Below are 14,920 nucleotides of genomic sequence, written 5' to 3'. Positions count from 1 at the left end.
TAAGGGTGTACTGTGATACTTGGTGATCCTGGAGATGGAGGTTCCACTCAGCAAAGGGTCAGAGTGCTTGCAGAAGTCTTCCAACCTGCAGCTCAGCTGACTTTCTGATCTGGCTTTGTGCTTTGGGGCTATTTTCTTTTTCCTCTGAGTCACTTCACTGTCTTACAGTAATATTGTTAGGCAACTCATTAAACATGGGTCTGCACCATACAGAACTCATATCACGCTGCACAGATACTTGCTGTTTAACTTTGAAATAGCCTTGTATTAGAATGGAGCATAACTCAAATGCTGACCACTTTTGGTTTGTACAGACCTTGTGATTGAAGGATCAGAAGATTAAATCTTATCTGTCATCCTATAACATATATGTGGGTGGAGAGGCATTCTGTCTATATGAAAAGCCATCATAAGCTAGTTACCTTGCATACAGTATCCAAGTATGAAAGAATAAGTGGCTTTCTGAAAGTAGAAGAAAACAGTTATTGGGGCACTGGCAAAATATATGCCTCATTCTTTTCTTTCTTCTTTGTAGCTATCCCACTTACTTCTGAGTTGGCAGTGGAAATTTTGGAAAAAGGAGAAGTGAGATTCTGGTTGCAGGCTGAAAAACTGTCTGGCAATGCAAAGGCCAACTTTGTATTTAATGATAAGGAGATTTTCAATGGAGAGGTAAGCCTTTTCACTGCTTAAATGTGTTTGCATTTTTATGAGTATCAATGAGTATTAGTGTCTCTGTCTCTAATATACTTCCAACTACTATTCCACACTAATGCATTTTTATGAGAAATAACATAAGTCATGGAAAGCATAAATAGAAAGATTTTGTCTATAGTTCTGAGCTCCAGATCAATTCTGCTGGATGCAGTTTATACAGGGAAGCTAAATGCCTTCCTGCCACCTGAGTACCACATGTTCTGCTAACTAGTGGGGACCACAGCTGTTCCTGCAATAAAGTAGCCCCAGGTAAGCAGCTACTGTGGTTTCAAGGAATCACTGCAGTAACCCAGATCCATCCTATCTCCTTCATCTATGGCTCTAGAATACCCCTGTGCTTGGTTCTCACCTCCTTTTGTTTGGAGGAATTCATTACAGCACAGAAAAATTCCCAAGCAGTTGTTTCCAGCAGCAAAATTTGTTACTCCCAAAGACAGGACATGGCATGTTTTTGTTGTAACACTGATATCAGACAGAAGGCAGGGATGGCACATTCTACATAAAACCTTATCAAATATAATCATGCTCAAAGAAAGAGTTATTCTGAAGACATGCAAATCTAAACCTTTCTAATGAAAAAGGACACAGTACTCACTGTACAACACGGATGTCACATGCTTGTATAGCATCAATAAATAGGCTTCACCTTGAATAGATTTATTTAGCTGGAACTAGAGACAGTGGGACTCTGGACAAGTGGGTGTCTGAATTAAGAAAACTGAATTTCATCTATAGATATGCAAATATTCACAAATATTTTCTGTCTCTGATACGCATTAACTGTTGTTTTACTTTCCACTCCTGAAGAAATATAAAATGAAGGTGGACCAGACGACCGGCCTTATTGAAATGATTATGGATAAACTTGAGGACAAGGATGAAGGCACTTACACTTTCCAACTGCAGGATGGAAAAGCAACCAATCAATCTAGCCTTGTCCTCATTGGTGATGGTAGGCTAATCTGTATTATGCAGTGGGTTGGAAAAATTATACAGAGGTTATCTCAGTTGTTGCCTTCACTTTCCACTGTTTTCAATATCAGTAGACCTTCTAGGTTTTTTATGTCACAGTCTTGTCTGCCTCACACAGGACAGGGCTTGTGTGCGAACTGAAATTTTTAAAGTGATGGGAGAAAGGGGAATTGTTATAGAAATGCAAAATATTGCAGCATGTCATGGTTAGCTTTTCTATGGGTGGAATGAAAATTTCCCTTGTAAGAAGCCCATTCAGCCAGGAACAAGCAGCTGCACCTGTTAGAGCTCAAGCGGCTGCTGACACTGCTGCCGCTCATTTGCCTTCCTACCAGGAGTGGAAAGTAGCTGTATGACTGGGGATTGCACATCATCAGACAGGACACATTAAACTCCTGACAACTGCAAGCAGCTGGGAAAGTTGAGTTAGCTGTAATCAGCTTCTGACACTCTGAAATTTCCTGTGAAAACCTAACCCCGTGGCTGGATGCTCACTGATATCCAAGGGACAGAACTGCTCCTAACTGTTACAGCGACATTCAGCACCCTACAAATGGCACGTGAAGTTTAACCTTGTATTTCTTACTGGTTTTAATTCCTAGTATTCAAGAAGCTACGGGATGAAGCAGATTTCCAGAGAAAAGATTGGCACAGGAAACAAGGTGATAATATGATTATTTATAAGAATCACATATGTGTTAGCCTGCTAAGAGTTTGGTTATACTTTTATATGCTAATTTGAAATAGATGAGTTTTATTCTGTTACATGGTTATTTACCTTCTGAAGGAGAAATAAGAAAAATAAAATTATATTAAAATATAACTATTCCTGTCAAGTAAAACACATCTATCTTTGGTTTTGTACCATGAATACCATTGATGTGACCTTTAAAAACATATGTGTAACTTTAAACAGGTCCTCATTTTGTGGATGGACTGGGATGGGAAGTTACTGATGAGTGTAACGTGATGCTGAAATGTAAGGTAAGGGACAAAGAAAACCGAGTTCAATGTTCAAAGCACTTTGACCTACCACTACTTAGATGGTGAGGGTGGGAAGGGACTAAAGACACACCCTTTGCTTTTGTACTCCCAATTGCATATTGGATAGTGACAGAGTCTCTGAAGGGTAATCATGCTGGGGCAAAAGCTCATTATGTGTAACAAAATACATTAGAAAATAGTTTGAACTTTTTAGGTCTGTCAGCTACCCACTCAGGGAAAGGCACCTGAATAGGAATGGCAAGTCTTTACAAATCCTGTAACTTTCTCATTTTTGGCCTGTTTATGTGTGCAGAAATAGCCTGAGCAGGATTCACTGTTTCCCTGAGCTCCTTTTGTCTCTCTTTTCATCCCTGCTGTTTCCCCTCTTGCCTCCCTCATTTTAAAATGGAGGCTTGCAATAATTCACTGCAACCAAGTTGTAAAGCTTGCTTTTCTTTTATGAGAGACCTGAACAGGCTAACCCATGCGACACTGAGTTCCCCTGCTCAAATGAAGAGAATAATTGCAATGTGGTTTTCATCCATCCTAGGTGGCTAATATTAAGAAGGAAACACACATTGTATGGTACAAAGATGACAGGGAGATAATGGTAGATGAAGAACATGACTTTAAGGATGGAGTGTGTACTCTGCTGATATCAGAGGTGAGTGACTGTCCTCATTAGCCCTCAGCTGAAGTTAGTGCTGTGAACTCAGATGAATGATACGATCTAATCTGATACTCCAGCAGAACAATTGAAAAAGGAAGTGGGTTTTAAAAATGGAAAAACTCACAAGGCGTCTGTGTTTTAGCTAAAGAAAATGTCTGTCTGTAACTCCTTGTTCGGGTTTTCAGGAAATGATGACTGAAGAGATAATAAGCTTGTCACTTCCTTTGCATGTCAGTTGAGAAACAGATTGAGACTACATTTCCATTTTGAATAGCATTTGGAAAGTGCATGTCACTCAGGCTTTCAGAGGACCACCCTCTCAGAGTCACTACAGGGGTCTGGTGCTTACCCAGCCTTGCAGCAGATGTGGGGGGGACAAGGTCCTGCATACCATGATGCACCTGCCAAAGCCCATCCCACAGGGCACCTTGGGGGCACTGGGGCAGCTCCAGCCCCAGGCATCAGGTACCTCCCCGGGACAGAGGCAGGATATCAGCTGGGTTCAGAAGTAAAATCTAGATTTTTCTACAGTACTTGTTCTGAAAACTGATTTTACTGTTACAACATTGCAGTTTTCTAAGAAAGATGCTGGCACTTATGAAGTCATACTGAAGGATGACAGAGGAAAGGACTCCAGTGAGCTGAAGCTTAAGGACACAGGTCAGAGTCTCAATGCTCTCAACTACACCAGCTGACAGCCTGACTGAAGTGGGTTTGGGGTAGTACAGGCATCTGCACATGTCACCTTCTTGTGGCTTTGTTCCTCCTGTGTACAAGATCATCTGATTAGAAAACCTGAGATTTTTAAGTCCAAATAACATTTGAATACAGCTTATTTCATCTGGGTTCTGTATAATTTTGGGAGCATATGATGACTAACACTAAGCAAAATGATAACAGGTTTCCTCAGAGGGACATCAGTAAATCTACAAGTATAGAAGAAAAATTACAGAAGTAGATAATTTAAAAAACTTTCGCATTTTTATTATGTTTTCCCATTTATTTAGGGGCTTTCACACTTATTGCATTTACTGTGTTTTTAACATTTCACTTGTTTTCAAAAAAAATGGAGGAAAATCCTATCCTTTAGAATGTATATAGATGGGTTAGCATTCCAGCTGAATAGTATCATTTAAAAAAAAATTAGTTTTTTTCAGCTGCAGCAGTATTCTCCAAGGCTGTATTTAAATAAAGTCTGGAAACTCTGAAATAACAGGCTACATTTCTGCATTACTTAGATTTCTAATATGCTTTAAAAGGTAGGTCTGATTGCTCTTTCAAACCTACTGGGGAGCATATTTCAGAGCCAGTACTTGTCCTATCATTGACTGTGCTTGAACTGCAGACACAGAGTCTTAGTCTCCGGATTTTATTTCCACAGCTTTTGCGGATCTGATGAATGAAGTATGCCGAAGGATTGGTAAGTACTTAATTCTCTTTTCGAATGAATGACTCATTGTGGCACTCAGTGAATGGCTGCATGGCTGCATAAAACCATTTGCTCTTCTTTCAGCTTTATCTGCAACAGACCTGAAAATCCAGAGCACAGCTGAGGGTATCAGACTCTACTCCTACGTTACTTATTATGTGGAAGATTTGAGAGTAGGCTGGGTGCACAAGTAAGTAAACAAAATCTTGGCAAAACTCAGTGCAATTTTGCTTTTATAGATTCAGAAAGAAACTGGTTGTGTGAGAGAGGTGAGGCCCAGGTTTGTTCTCATCTCTCATGAGTCCTTATCTCATATAAGTTAGTTTCAGTCAATTACATTTACATGAAACCAGTACGAAAGTGGGGTGTTAGTGGTGCCAGGCCCTCCTGTTGTTTCTCTTATGGAACAGATAGTTCCATGCCATGGGATGCTGTCAGGACCATGTTGCTTCAGAGCACTTCCCATCTCCCTGATGGGAGCTACATCTTTCCCTGACTCAGTTTTGAGGAATGATGCAAATATAACCTGAGAGACCGTCCTGAAATACCTACCCTGGAGGTCTGCTTTTCTAGAGGACACAATTCACTGGAACTGGGACAAGCAGGCATGTCCTCTTAATGTATGGCTTTATTTTTAGAAGGCAAAGCAAATTCCAGTGAGTGCCTGGGGCAGTAAAATCCAGACAGCCCCTCCTGAGAGCACTACAAATCTAACCAAGACAGACAGAAGAATTGAGATTTTTAAAAAGAATTCTAGTGTCCAGTTCCCCATAAAATTAATGGGAGTTGCACATCCAAATGATTTGATGTTCTTTGAGTTCTCAGCCAGCACATATAGCATGCACTGTAAAAGCCTGAGAAATAAACAATTTAGATTGCTTAAATCTATTATTACTGTTCTTGTCATGTCTGTGGACATGGTAGTAGTTAGTCTTTTTGGATGGAATCTGAATTACTGATCCCTCAATAAAACTCATATAAATGAGGCACAGAATACCCAGAATGTGCTGTAGCAGGCTGGCTGTAATTATTGACACTGATGCTAACCAGCACCCTGTCAGAGAAATAAAGCAGTTTGAGGCCTGGATGTTTCTTGCCATCCATTTTGACCCCGTATCACCAAATGTCCTAAGTATTTCAAATAAGTGTAAGTGAATATGAGGTATTCTGGGAGTTTTTTCCCTCTCTCTTTCTTTCTCTCTCTCTTTTCTCTATTTAATTTTTGGAAACTTATTTCATTTTGAAGTGTGCCAAAATAATCTAGAAAAAATTATTTTTCCCTCCAGTACATTCAAAATTATCAATTTAAAGATAGCAAGAAAACGAGTAGCTTATTTGACAAATATCTTTTGACTCATACAGGGCAATTAACTGCTAAGCTAGGAAGCTGAGAAATTTATTTTCTTTTTTTGGGGGGGGGATGGGGGGAGAAGATATACTTATGTCAAAGCATGTTTAACTGTAAGTGCCAAACATAGCAGAGCATCAGAAAACATGCTAACTGGGCAAACAGTTTGTTACAAAAGTGGGGTTTTTGTAGATACAGCCTTCTACACTATTGTTCTGCCCAAGTAGAAATAAACCTATGCTAAAAAGAAAACAGGAACATTTCAGGATTCAAGGATTACCCTTCATAGATGTGACTTTTAAATATGAATAGTTCTTCTATGGCTCAGGTCATAGATTAGGATGCATAACCTTTCTGCAAGCTTTGAGGAGAGTTGGACCTTGAACAGGGAAAGATTGTCACACTGTCACACCAATTTTGCCCAGTTGGTTCACAGCTTTAGGAAGGATTTGACTTCTGAAGTTTCAAAATTTGGTGGCATACCATAACGTCTTGAAAATCATTTAGTAACTACAGATGTACTCAGTGGCTCAACATGAGTAAAACCCATTTATGTTCCAGTAAAATGAAAAGGTAACATTTTGTATTTTTCAGTGATACTCAGATTAAGTTCACAGACCGAGTGAAGACTGGTGTCACTGGGGAGCAGATCTGGTTGCAGATCAATGAGCCAACTCCACAGGACAAGGGCAAATACATAATGGAACTCTTTGATGGCAACACAGCACACAAAAAGACAATAGATCTTTCTGGACAAGGTAGGCCGTTCCCTCTGCTAACATTACCTGTGTGTGGGCACTACGCTGTGCCAGGGTAGGAGCATCTCCAGCAGGATCTTGCTACAGACCTGTTACCTTTTGGGGTCTGTGTGTGCACCCACCAATCTGCCAGTGTTTGTAGGAGCAGTGCCATTTGTTCTCCCCGACCTGTGCTCTTGGGTCATAAATTACAAATGGCTTTTTCCTATTCCAAATACCCGCTTACAGTTTGCCTATTGAGACATCAGTCCAGTGTCAGAGCTACCTTACAAAACCCCTTGTGTTGCTGGCATTGCATGGCAGCTTTAAAAATGAGTTGTAGCACTGAATGCCTTCTGTATCTCTCTCTTCCAAGTAATATTTTGAGGAGGAAGTGAGGGACAATTTTGTTCTGTTACTTTTATACTGTATTCCTTTGACTGATATAAGAGAGCTACTTATTCTTGAGAGATGCCAAGACCTTTCATCAGTGTGACCAAAGATTGTTAGTGGAGCAGATAAAATTATTTGGATTGACTGTTGGAAGATTTTACTCTGAGAGACCTCTCAGATTTTAGGGAAAAGATTAACTCCTTCCAAACTTCTGAGTTGCCATTCCCAGCTATTCTCATCCCTAAAGCTTCACTTTTGGTCTGCAAACTCTGTGTAAGGGCAACAGCCTTATAATCATCTCCATGCTGCTCCTTCTGTACTCTATCTCCACTTTCTGAGAAAAAACATTTCTTCCCTTTCAAAGCAGGAGAGGTTGACCTCCCACATGATGGCACCTTAGCCTGAATTTACAAAGAAGGCAACAATGTGCTGTTTGGTTTGCTCATAGCCATCAGTGTAGTGCTTCAGAGCAGGTGTGAGAAGCACTTCAAAAAACATATCTCTTGTATTCCATAAACCAGTGGTCTCTGAAGTAGGGTATGTGCAAGATGACCCAGTGCACACTACTGGGGTGTGGGAAGAAAATACAAGAACTTTGCTACATAATCTATAAATAAATATACATATATTTTGAGTGCACACTCAAAAAAATTTTAGATAGGGGTGTATAATTAAAACATTTGGGAGGTCACTGCCATAGTCTATCATTTAAGTGTTGTATTGTGCATTTCTTCCTCTATTTCATGAAATCACTTCAGTCTACTATTTTCCTGCTGTTTCTTTGTCTTTAAACTTTTCTTCTAGAAGAAAAAAAGCATGTTTATGCATTCATATGTATATATGATATCTGCCATGTGCCAGATAGCCTTTATTATTTGAACCATTCAGCATTTTAGGATTTGTACAATATACATGCATGCATCCATTAATATTTCTTTATTGATGTCTACATTTTAAATTTATTTCTACATTTTAAATTTAAACCTGTGACAATTTATCTCTAAACGTAGTTTTTCTCTCTTTACAAAGCATTTGATGAAGCCTTTGCCGAGTTCGAGAGATTAAAGTAAGTATTATGCCATCTAAATACAATAATGGCAGCCAAAAAATAATAACAGTGTTTGTTTGTTTTGTGCTAAAATCTAACTGTGTCTTATGAAACAAAACCTAGTCCTACAGAAGCCTGTTTTGCATGTGACTTCTTTGGTGCAACTCGTATGTAACAGCTAGGTAACAAAGAAAAAGCAGTATTGCCAAATGATGAGAGATATTTTCCTTAATGGATTAAAGGCAGTTAAAAAGATAATCTACTTTTCTATCACTCTAAGTAAACCTTAACTGAAATTGGACTTTCTCTTTGTTTCTTTCAACTCCAGGCAAGCTGCGATTGCAGAGAAAAGTAAGTTGGTCTTCTTCAACAATGGTTGTAATAAACTGTTTGTGAAGGTTTTCTCCCTTTCCAGGAAGGTTTTGTGTTGGGAAAGAGAGGGCATGTGTACATGTGTATGTGTGTTTGCTTATCCTAAAAGGAGTTTGTCCTTACACCAAGGAGAAGTAAGTGACCTTTTAGTGATTTACCATTGGTGCACATTGCAGCTAATCACAATATAGTTATGGGTTATGTTGATTTTTCCCATCTAAGCTCCTGTTCTCCTTACCAGCTAGCCTTCTCTAAAAATTAACTTTATTGCTGAGATCTCTCATGCACATTCTCTGCACAAAAGTCACTTTGTTTTCAAAGATGGTGGAAATAATTTGGCCGGTTTTGAATGCTCTAAAATGTCAAAGGATCTGCGTTACATACAGAAATGGATAAGAAAGCAACAGTAGCTTTTGTGTTGGATAGAATCTCCTCATACTTTTACCTGTGTGTCAATTCCAACATAGCAACTAAAACAAAAGTATGTAATAACTACTTAAGGAGTAAGTCACTAGACTTCAACTTGAATTATTAAACTCATTCTTCCTATTTACAGAAAAATGCAAGGAAAAAAAATTGTCCCACTGCAGATTACTTTCAGACCTGTATAAAAATGAGATCAGAACTGGCATTCAAAAAGTTATTGAGAAAAATGTATACAGAGATCTGAGCTAACTCCTCCTGGACATATACTCCAAAAAGAGCAGGGCTTGATTATGTGATCCCTACAGGGCCCAGCTGAGACAGCACAAAGGGATCAGTAACAGAATAGACCTGGGCATTTTATTTCTAACCATGGACCATCCATAAGGGATTGGCATGTTAAATGACATAACACAGTTCCTTTCCTGGTCTCAGAAGGTTGTTATCTCTGTGCTCCAGAGCACATCTTTGACAGAACACATTAGAGGGGAACATTCTGTACAGTCATTTCCTTCCTCTGCCAGGCTCCGCCCAGATATGTAACGAACAAAATCCATTTTCCAGTATAAGTGCACTATACCCTGCATGTGATTGGCTTATTCATATTTGTGTAAGATTTCTACAGGACTCTGACCTTAAAACTAGATCAATCAGGTATCGATCTCATTTACACATAGGTACATACAAACAAGTATCACTGTTAACACTGAGACTTAAGTCTGTCTTTGTATTTAAATTAAAACCTGATCTCCAGCACTTCATCAAGTGTCATTCATTTCCCCTTGGAAACCCAATGTCTTTAGTTTACTACACTAAAAATTTAGAAAACCGGATCTCAAAAATTTTATTTTTTTTTTGTGCACTCAGAAGTAACAGTGAATTGATGTCAAATTCTGCAGAACACAGCATATGTACTTTAATTCCCCTCTGTAAGTGATTCACACCAGCTATTAACACATTTTTTGCTGTGAATTCAACATTTTTTAAAGTCCAAATGGTGTGCTAAAAATGCTGAATTGTTCTCTGATAGAGCAAATATCAGAGACAAGTTGTACATAAATAAGACAAAGGGAAAGAACTAGAAGAGAAATAGAATCAGGCACACAGAATCCAGCACACAGTTGATTTTAAGACACTAAAGAAAATTATGGTTCTTTATTTTCAGATCGTGCCCGAGTACTTGGAGGTTTGCCCGATGTTGTCACCATCCAGGAGGGCAAGGTACAGTAAATTAACTGAAGCTCTACACAACATCCCAACAGCTTGAATGCCTGTCTATGATGGGAAAACATTCAACTTTTTTTTCTTAAAGATGCCATCTTTAAAATCTGCTGCATTATTTATTTGTCCCCTGCCTTCTGTACATAATTCAATGGTCTATCACAGATGGCTTTATGTATTCAGGGCAGTGTCTTTTCCTAAGAATTAGATAAAAGTGAGATGACAATGTGAGTTGGGACTAAAATTCCTTATATAACCAGCTCTTTAAAAATTCATGCACAGGTTTCACAGTTAATTTTTTTTTTTTTGTAAGAGGGCATCAAGTTTAATTCCTTTTTTTACACGGTAGCTAGTCATTGCATGTCTTCTGCAGTTAACTTCCTTGCAATGTGGCATGGAAGCCACATAGTCACATCTGTCAAAGCTGGCTTTTAAATGGTATAAAAGCAGTAAACCACAATACCTCTATTCTCATACAGACAAAAGGAGAAAATTTTCTCTATGCCGTCAGGGTAAAGGAGAGAGAAGTCAAAATAAGTCACTGGCGTTACACTGGATTATATTAGGAGAGTTTAGCTGAAAGACTATTGTAAGGCACTCCCAGAGGAACATCAATGCTTGAGCATAGAACAGATGACCCAGAAAACCAGTTGTCAATCTCACAACCTTTTCCCAGCACGCTGCTTCTACAAGTTCCTGCTTAATATTACTGAGACCAAGAATTGTCTGCTCTTTACTTCCTGCTGCTCTGCCACGATCCAGTTTCTCTTTGCAGTGTGTGCTAACATGGAAATAGGGCATGTGAATGTCAGTAAAAACCTGCAATGTGACAACTACAGTAAGGCATCTTTCTGATATTTCTGGCTTTATTTGGCAGTAGGTCAGCCGGGTTAAAAGTATTTGATTATAGGTTCAGCAGAAGTGTTAAGAATCTAAAATCATGTTCTGAATCACTTAACAATGTGAGACATAGCATAACCAACAGATAATAGACTGCAGCAGTTCTAGGCATTACAAAATGAAATTATGTTTGATTAAACCTTTCTTTAAAGGATTGAGCAGTTTAGGAAATGCTACAGAAGTAAGAAGCACTCATATGAGCATTGTAACTGTAGGTAGAACACACAAAGAAATAGAACAAATTAGCAGATTCTCAGCTAATCAGTGCTTGTGCTTGGAGATATGATTCCCATAATGCTTTGGTGGGGGTAAATTTGGGTGGTTATTGCCAGTTTTAAGCATTCACCTAAAAGAGAGTTGATACGAACTTGAGTAAGAGTTCACTGAAGCAAAATGTGTAGTTTTAAAAAGAGTTTGTAGAAAATGAGTTGCAAAATCTTTTCCAGACACACACTGTCCTTGAGAGCAAGGACATTTGTAATGATTGAATAAACGGCTGAAATACTCCCAGAACTCGAGACAAATATCCTTGAACTTATGTTTCTTGATTCAGTAGATGATCATTTTGAGTAGGACAGAGAGTGATCAGGGAAAACAGAGCTTGTTTGGGTGGTGTTGGCTCATCTGTGTATTGTTTTCATATATGCTTGAGAGAGGGGAATGAAGTTCTGCATTGTGTAATTCGTGCAAATTGCACAATCATCAAGGATTTTGAAAAACAACAAATGAGGTAGCAGGGGTCTGGCAATTGCAAGCTTTGATTGTGAATACTTGTGCAGCCATGACCACAGGGCTGTATGAACAGATTGGTATCCCTAGACTGAACTTCCAAGCATAGGTATATCTCAAATTTAAACTTAACATTGTGACTGTGATGATATTTATTAGCTTTTTACATGTGAACCGAAGGATATGGATGAGAATGAACGAAGCAGTGTTTACCCAGTGTAAATCAAATAGCATTCCAGATGGCCTAAGAGGCTTCCACTGATAGACATAAATGCTCTTCATCAGTGTGGTATAATTGGAAAAGGCTAAGTGTCAATTCACATTAGGGAGGAATTTGACAGAGAATACCAGCATAAGTTTTGTGTCCGGCCGGCCAAATTAACCTAAGTGGCTGTTTTAATGAAGGTCTGTGAGTAAGTTGGCTTTATTTTTAAAAGGAGAGGCTTAGGATTTTGTCAGGCACTTTCAGACAAAGAAGCAACGTGTAACATCCTTCTGCCAGAGGTAGGTGTCCTCACAGCTAGGCTGGAAGAAAGGAACAGGTTTCCCTGACTGAGCTGCTTCAATTCTCTCACCAAACTGTCCATGAATGGGAATGTGTGCTACTATGCAAGAATAATGGCAATACTTAAAATACAGTAACACATTTCCCTCTGCGACTTGTATTACATTCAATACAATCTGTAGTCAAAGGCAGAAAAGATAGTGAGGGACACAAAGGGTCTGGACTTGCAGCTGCTGGTTGCTCCAAGTGCATGTGTCTCAATGCCCCAGATGCAGGAGTACAGGACACATGTTTTTTTTACCATGATAAGGATTTTACATTGAATACAGTATTATAATCAGGGCATTCAGTGAGTAATATAGATATACATGCGCAAAGACAGTCTTTTGCCCAAAGAACAGAAAATCTGCAGCAGACAGGTGCAGTAAAAGTGAACAATTACTTCTCATTGGCTATGGAATTACATTCCAGAAAATCAAAGATCTCAGCATCTACGTAGTGAATTATAGGACACATCTCTGCACATTAGTAACTGGAAAATAAATAGAGTTGGAAACATCAAGAGGAGCACCGATGTCAAACATGAGCTAGTGACGCAAGGTTAAGGAAAATGTAGGTATTTTAGGGAGTGATTTAGAAGAAGAAAAGAGTCATTGCTGCTTGAATCTCTTTGAATTAAGGAGTACTGACAGCACTTCAAACATCTCAGGTTCAAATGATGCCACTAATAGAGCTGTCTGGACATGGACATCAGCTCATTAGCATTGTGGTGGAGTGGCAGCTGGGGCCACTCAGTGCTGATCTCCTGCTTGCTAGAGAATCAGAAGACAACAAAGCAATACCGAGCACCTGAAGGTGCCCATACCAAGCACCTGGAGGTACCTGAAGGCTAAGGCTAAGGCTAAGGACATGTCTGTGTCGAGTGTGATAAGGAAGAAGAAAAAATGCAAAACCTCTCATTTTCCCCTTGTTTTTCAAAAAGATGGACTGATATGGCAATGAAAACCACATTCATACCAGTGGGCTACAAGAGAAGGTAGTCAACAGTCCTATGTGGTCACCAGCTGTAGGTGCTGCAGGAAATCAGATAGAGGCCATTTTCACCATGCTGTAACCACCTCTTACTTGGAATCTGTCCTTCCCTCAGTACCAAGAATTATGTGTTCTTGATGGAGGAAAGACTTCCCCTTTCCTTTTGTTCTCATTTTAGTCTTTAGGGCAGGCATGTGAGATTTATTGGATTTTTATTTTGTTCTCAAAGATATCAAAACCTTTTATTTTTATAAAGGTATCAATTTTTCTATCTGCTCATTTCAATAGCCTTCTGGGCATCTGTCTTCTGTCCCATCTTCCACCATCACACTACCAGATAATAAGCAGAGAGCTAAAGGGAAAGTAGCCAGGTAAATAGATTTCTCACCGTGGATTTTTATCTTGACAGCTTATAGGGACAACGGTGGGAGTGCTCTTCAGTTGTCTCTATTTTTGACACATTTTTATAAAAAGCCTTTAAATAAAATGGAAGAAAAACTTGATTCCTGTCAAGTGGAAGCTTGTCTATTCCTTATGTATCACTTAGTCCATTCTTAATGAACCACCGAAGACCATTTTCTCTGCACTAGAAGTTCTTAAATTACCAATCAAAAGTGAGATTCCCCTTTGAATAGCATTTTAAATCTTTTAAAAAGACCAACGTACTATTCAATACTTACATATAAATAAATTCCTTCCTGAATAAAGCTCCAGAGAAAGGCCTATGTACCACTACAGTGTCACATGAACTTCCTTCACATTTGACTCTGTACATGATATTCACTTTTGCAAACACTTTCAAGAGTATTCCCATGGTGCTGTGACCAGAGGCTGGGATCATTTATACGTATCAATATCCCAAACATCAATTTCTTAGCTGGCAAGAAAAAAAAGGAGACCTGAACATTGTGTGCCCAAGATACTTGCCAACCTACTGAAGGTAGAAGAAGCTGCCAGTGATCCCTCCAACAACGTGATTCTCTGACAGTGAAGATACTTCCTTCAATTTGATGGAACTGAATTCAGCCCTTAGGAACATTACTAACATCAAAGGGAAATACCAAAGGATGAGTAAAGCCTGTATTGATTTCAGTTAAAAATAGTTTTACAGGAGTGCATAAAACAATTCAAGTTTGTTAGAAGAGCTGTCAGGGCATAGTTTAAAAGCATCCCAAATTAAACAAAATATTCCAGGGACACTTTGCCCTTTGTTATTTAAAAAAACAGGCACGCTTTCTTTACTTATGGAATAAAGATATAGTGAGCTTAATGTGAACAAAATGTGAACAAAATCCGAACAAAACCATCTGACAGTTCATCAAAATCTCATTTCAGATCTAACACACAAATGCAGATAATATCTAATTTTCTATTAAATGATATGCATGGAGAAAGCTCTGCTAATGATTATGAGAGTAGAGAAGAAGGTCCATAAAATAT

At 38.8% G+C, this 14,920-nt stretch overlaps 1 protein-coding gene across 2 annotated transcripts in view; it reads left to right on the top strand.

The window, feature by feature from the left end:
- MYOM1 (myomesin 1) overlaps nt 1–14,920 on the top strand; it is a 75,581-nt gene that overhangs the window by 55,902 nt on the left and 4,759 nt on the right. For both annotated transcript variants that reach the window (XM_017831332.1, XM_017831325.1), the window contains 12 exons: nt 536–672; nt 1,525–1,669; nt 2,292–2,351; nt 2,606–2,673; nt 3,224–3,337; nt 3,916–4,003; nt 4,725–4,763; nt 4,857–4,962; nt 6,715–6,878; nt 8,280–8,316; nt 8,627–8,649; nt 10,259–10,314. In XM_017831332.1, the coding sequence (XP_017686821.1) occupies nt 536–672; nt 1,525–1,669; nt 2,292–2,351; nt 2,606–2,673; nt 3,224–3,337; nt 3,916–4,003; nt 4,725–4,763; nt 4,857–4,962; nt 6,715–6,878; nt 8,280–8,316; nt 8,627–8,649; nt 10,259–10,314 (1,037 nt within the window). The remainder of the gene's footprint in view (nt 1–535; nt 673–1,524; nt 1,670–2,291; nt 2,352–2,605; nt 2,674–3,223; nt 3,338–3,915; nt 4,004–4,724; nt 4,764–4,856; nt 4,963–6,714; nt 6,879–8,279; nt 8,317–8,626; nt 8,650–10,258; nt 10,315–14,920) is intronic.

Source organism: Lepidothrix coronata, unplaced genomic scaffold (genome assembly GCF_001604755.1).
Source record: "Lepidothrix coronata isolate B3197 unplaced genomic scaffold, Lepidothrix_coronata-1.0 Scaffold6, whole genome shotgun sequence".
NCBI classification, from domain to species: domain Eukaryota; kingdom Metazoa; phylum Chordata; class Aves; order Passeriformes; family Pipridae; genus Lepidothrix; species Lepidothrix coronata.
This window is presented reverse-complemented; position numbering and strand designations above follow the sequence as displayed.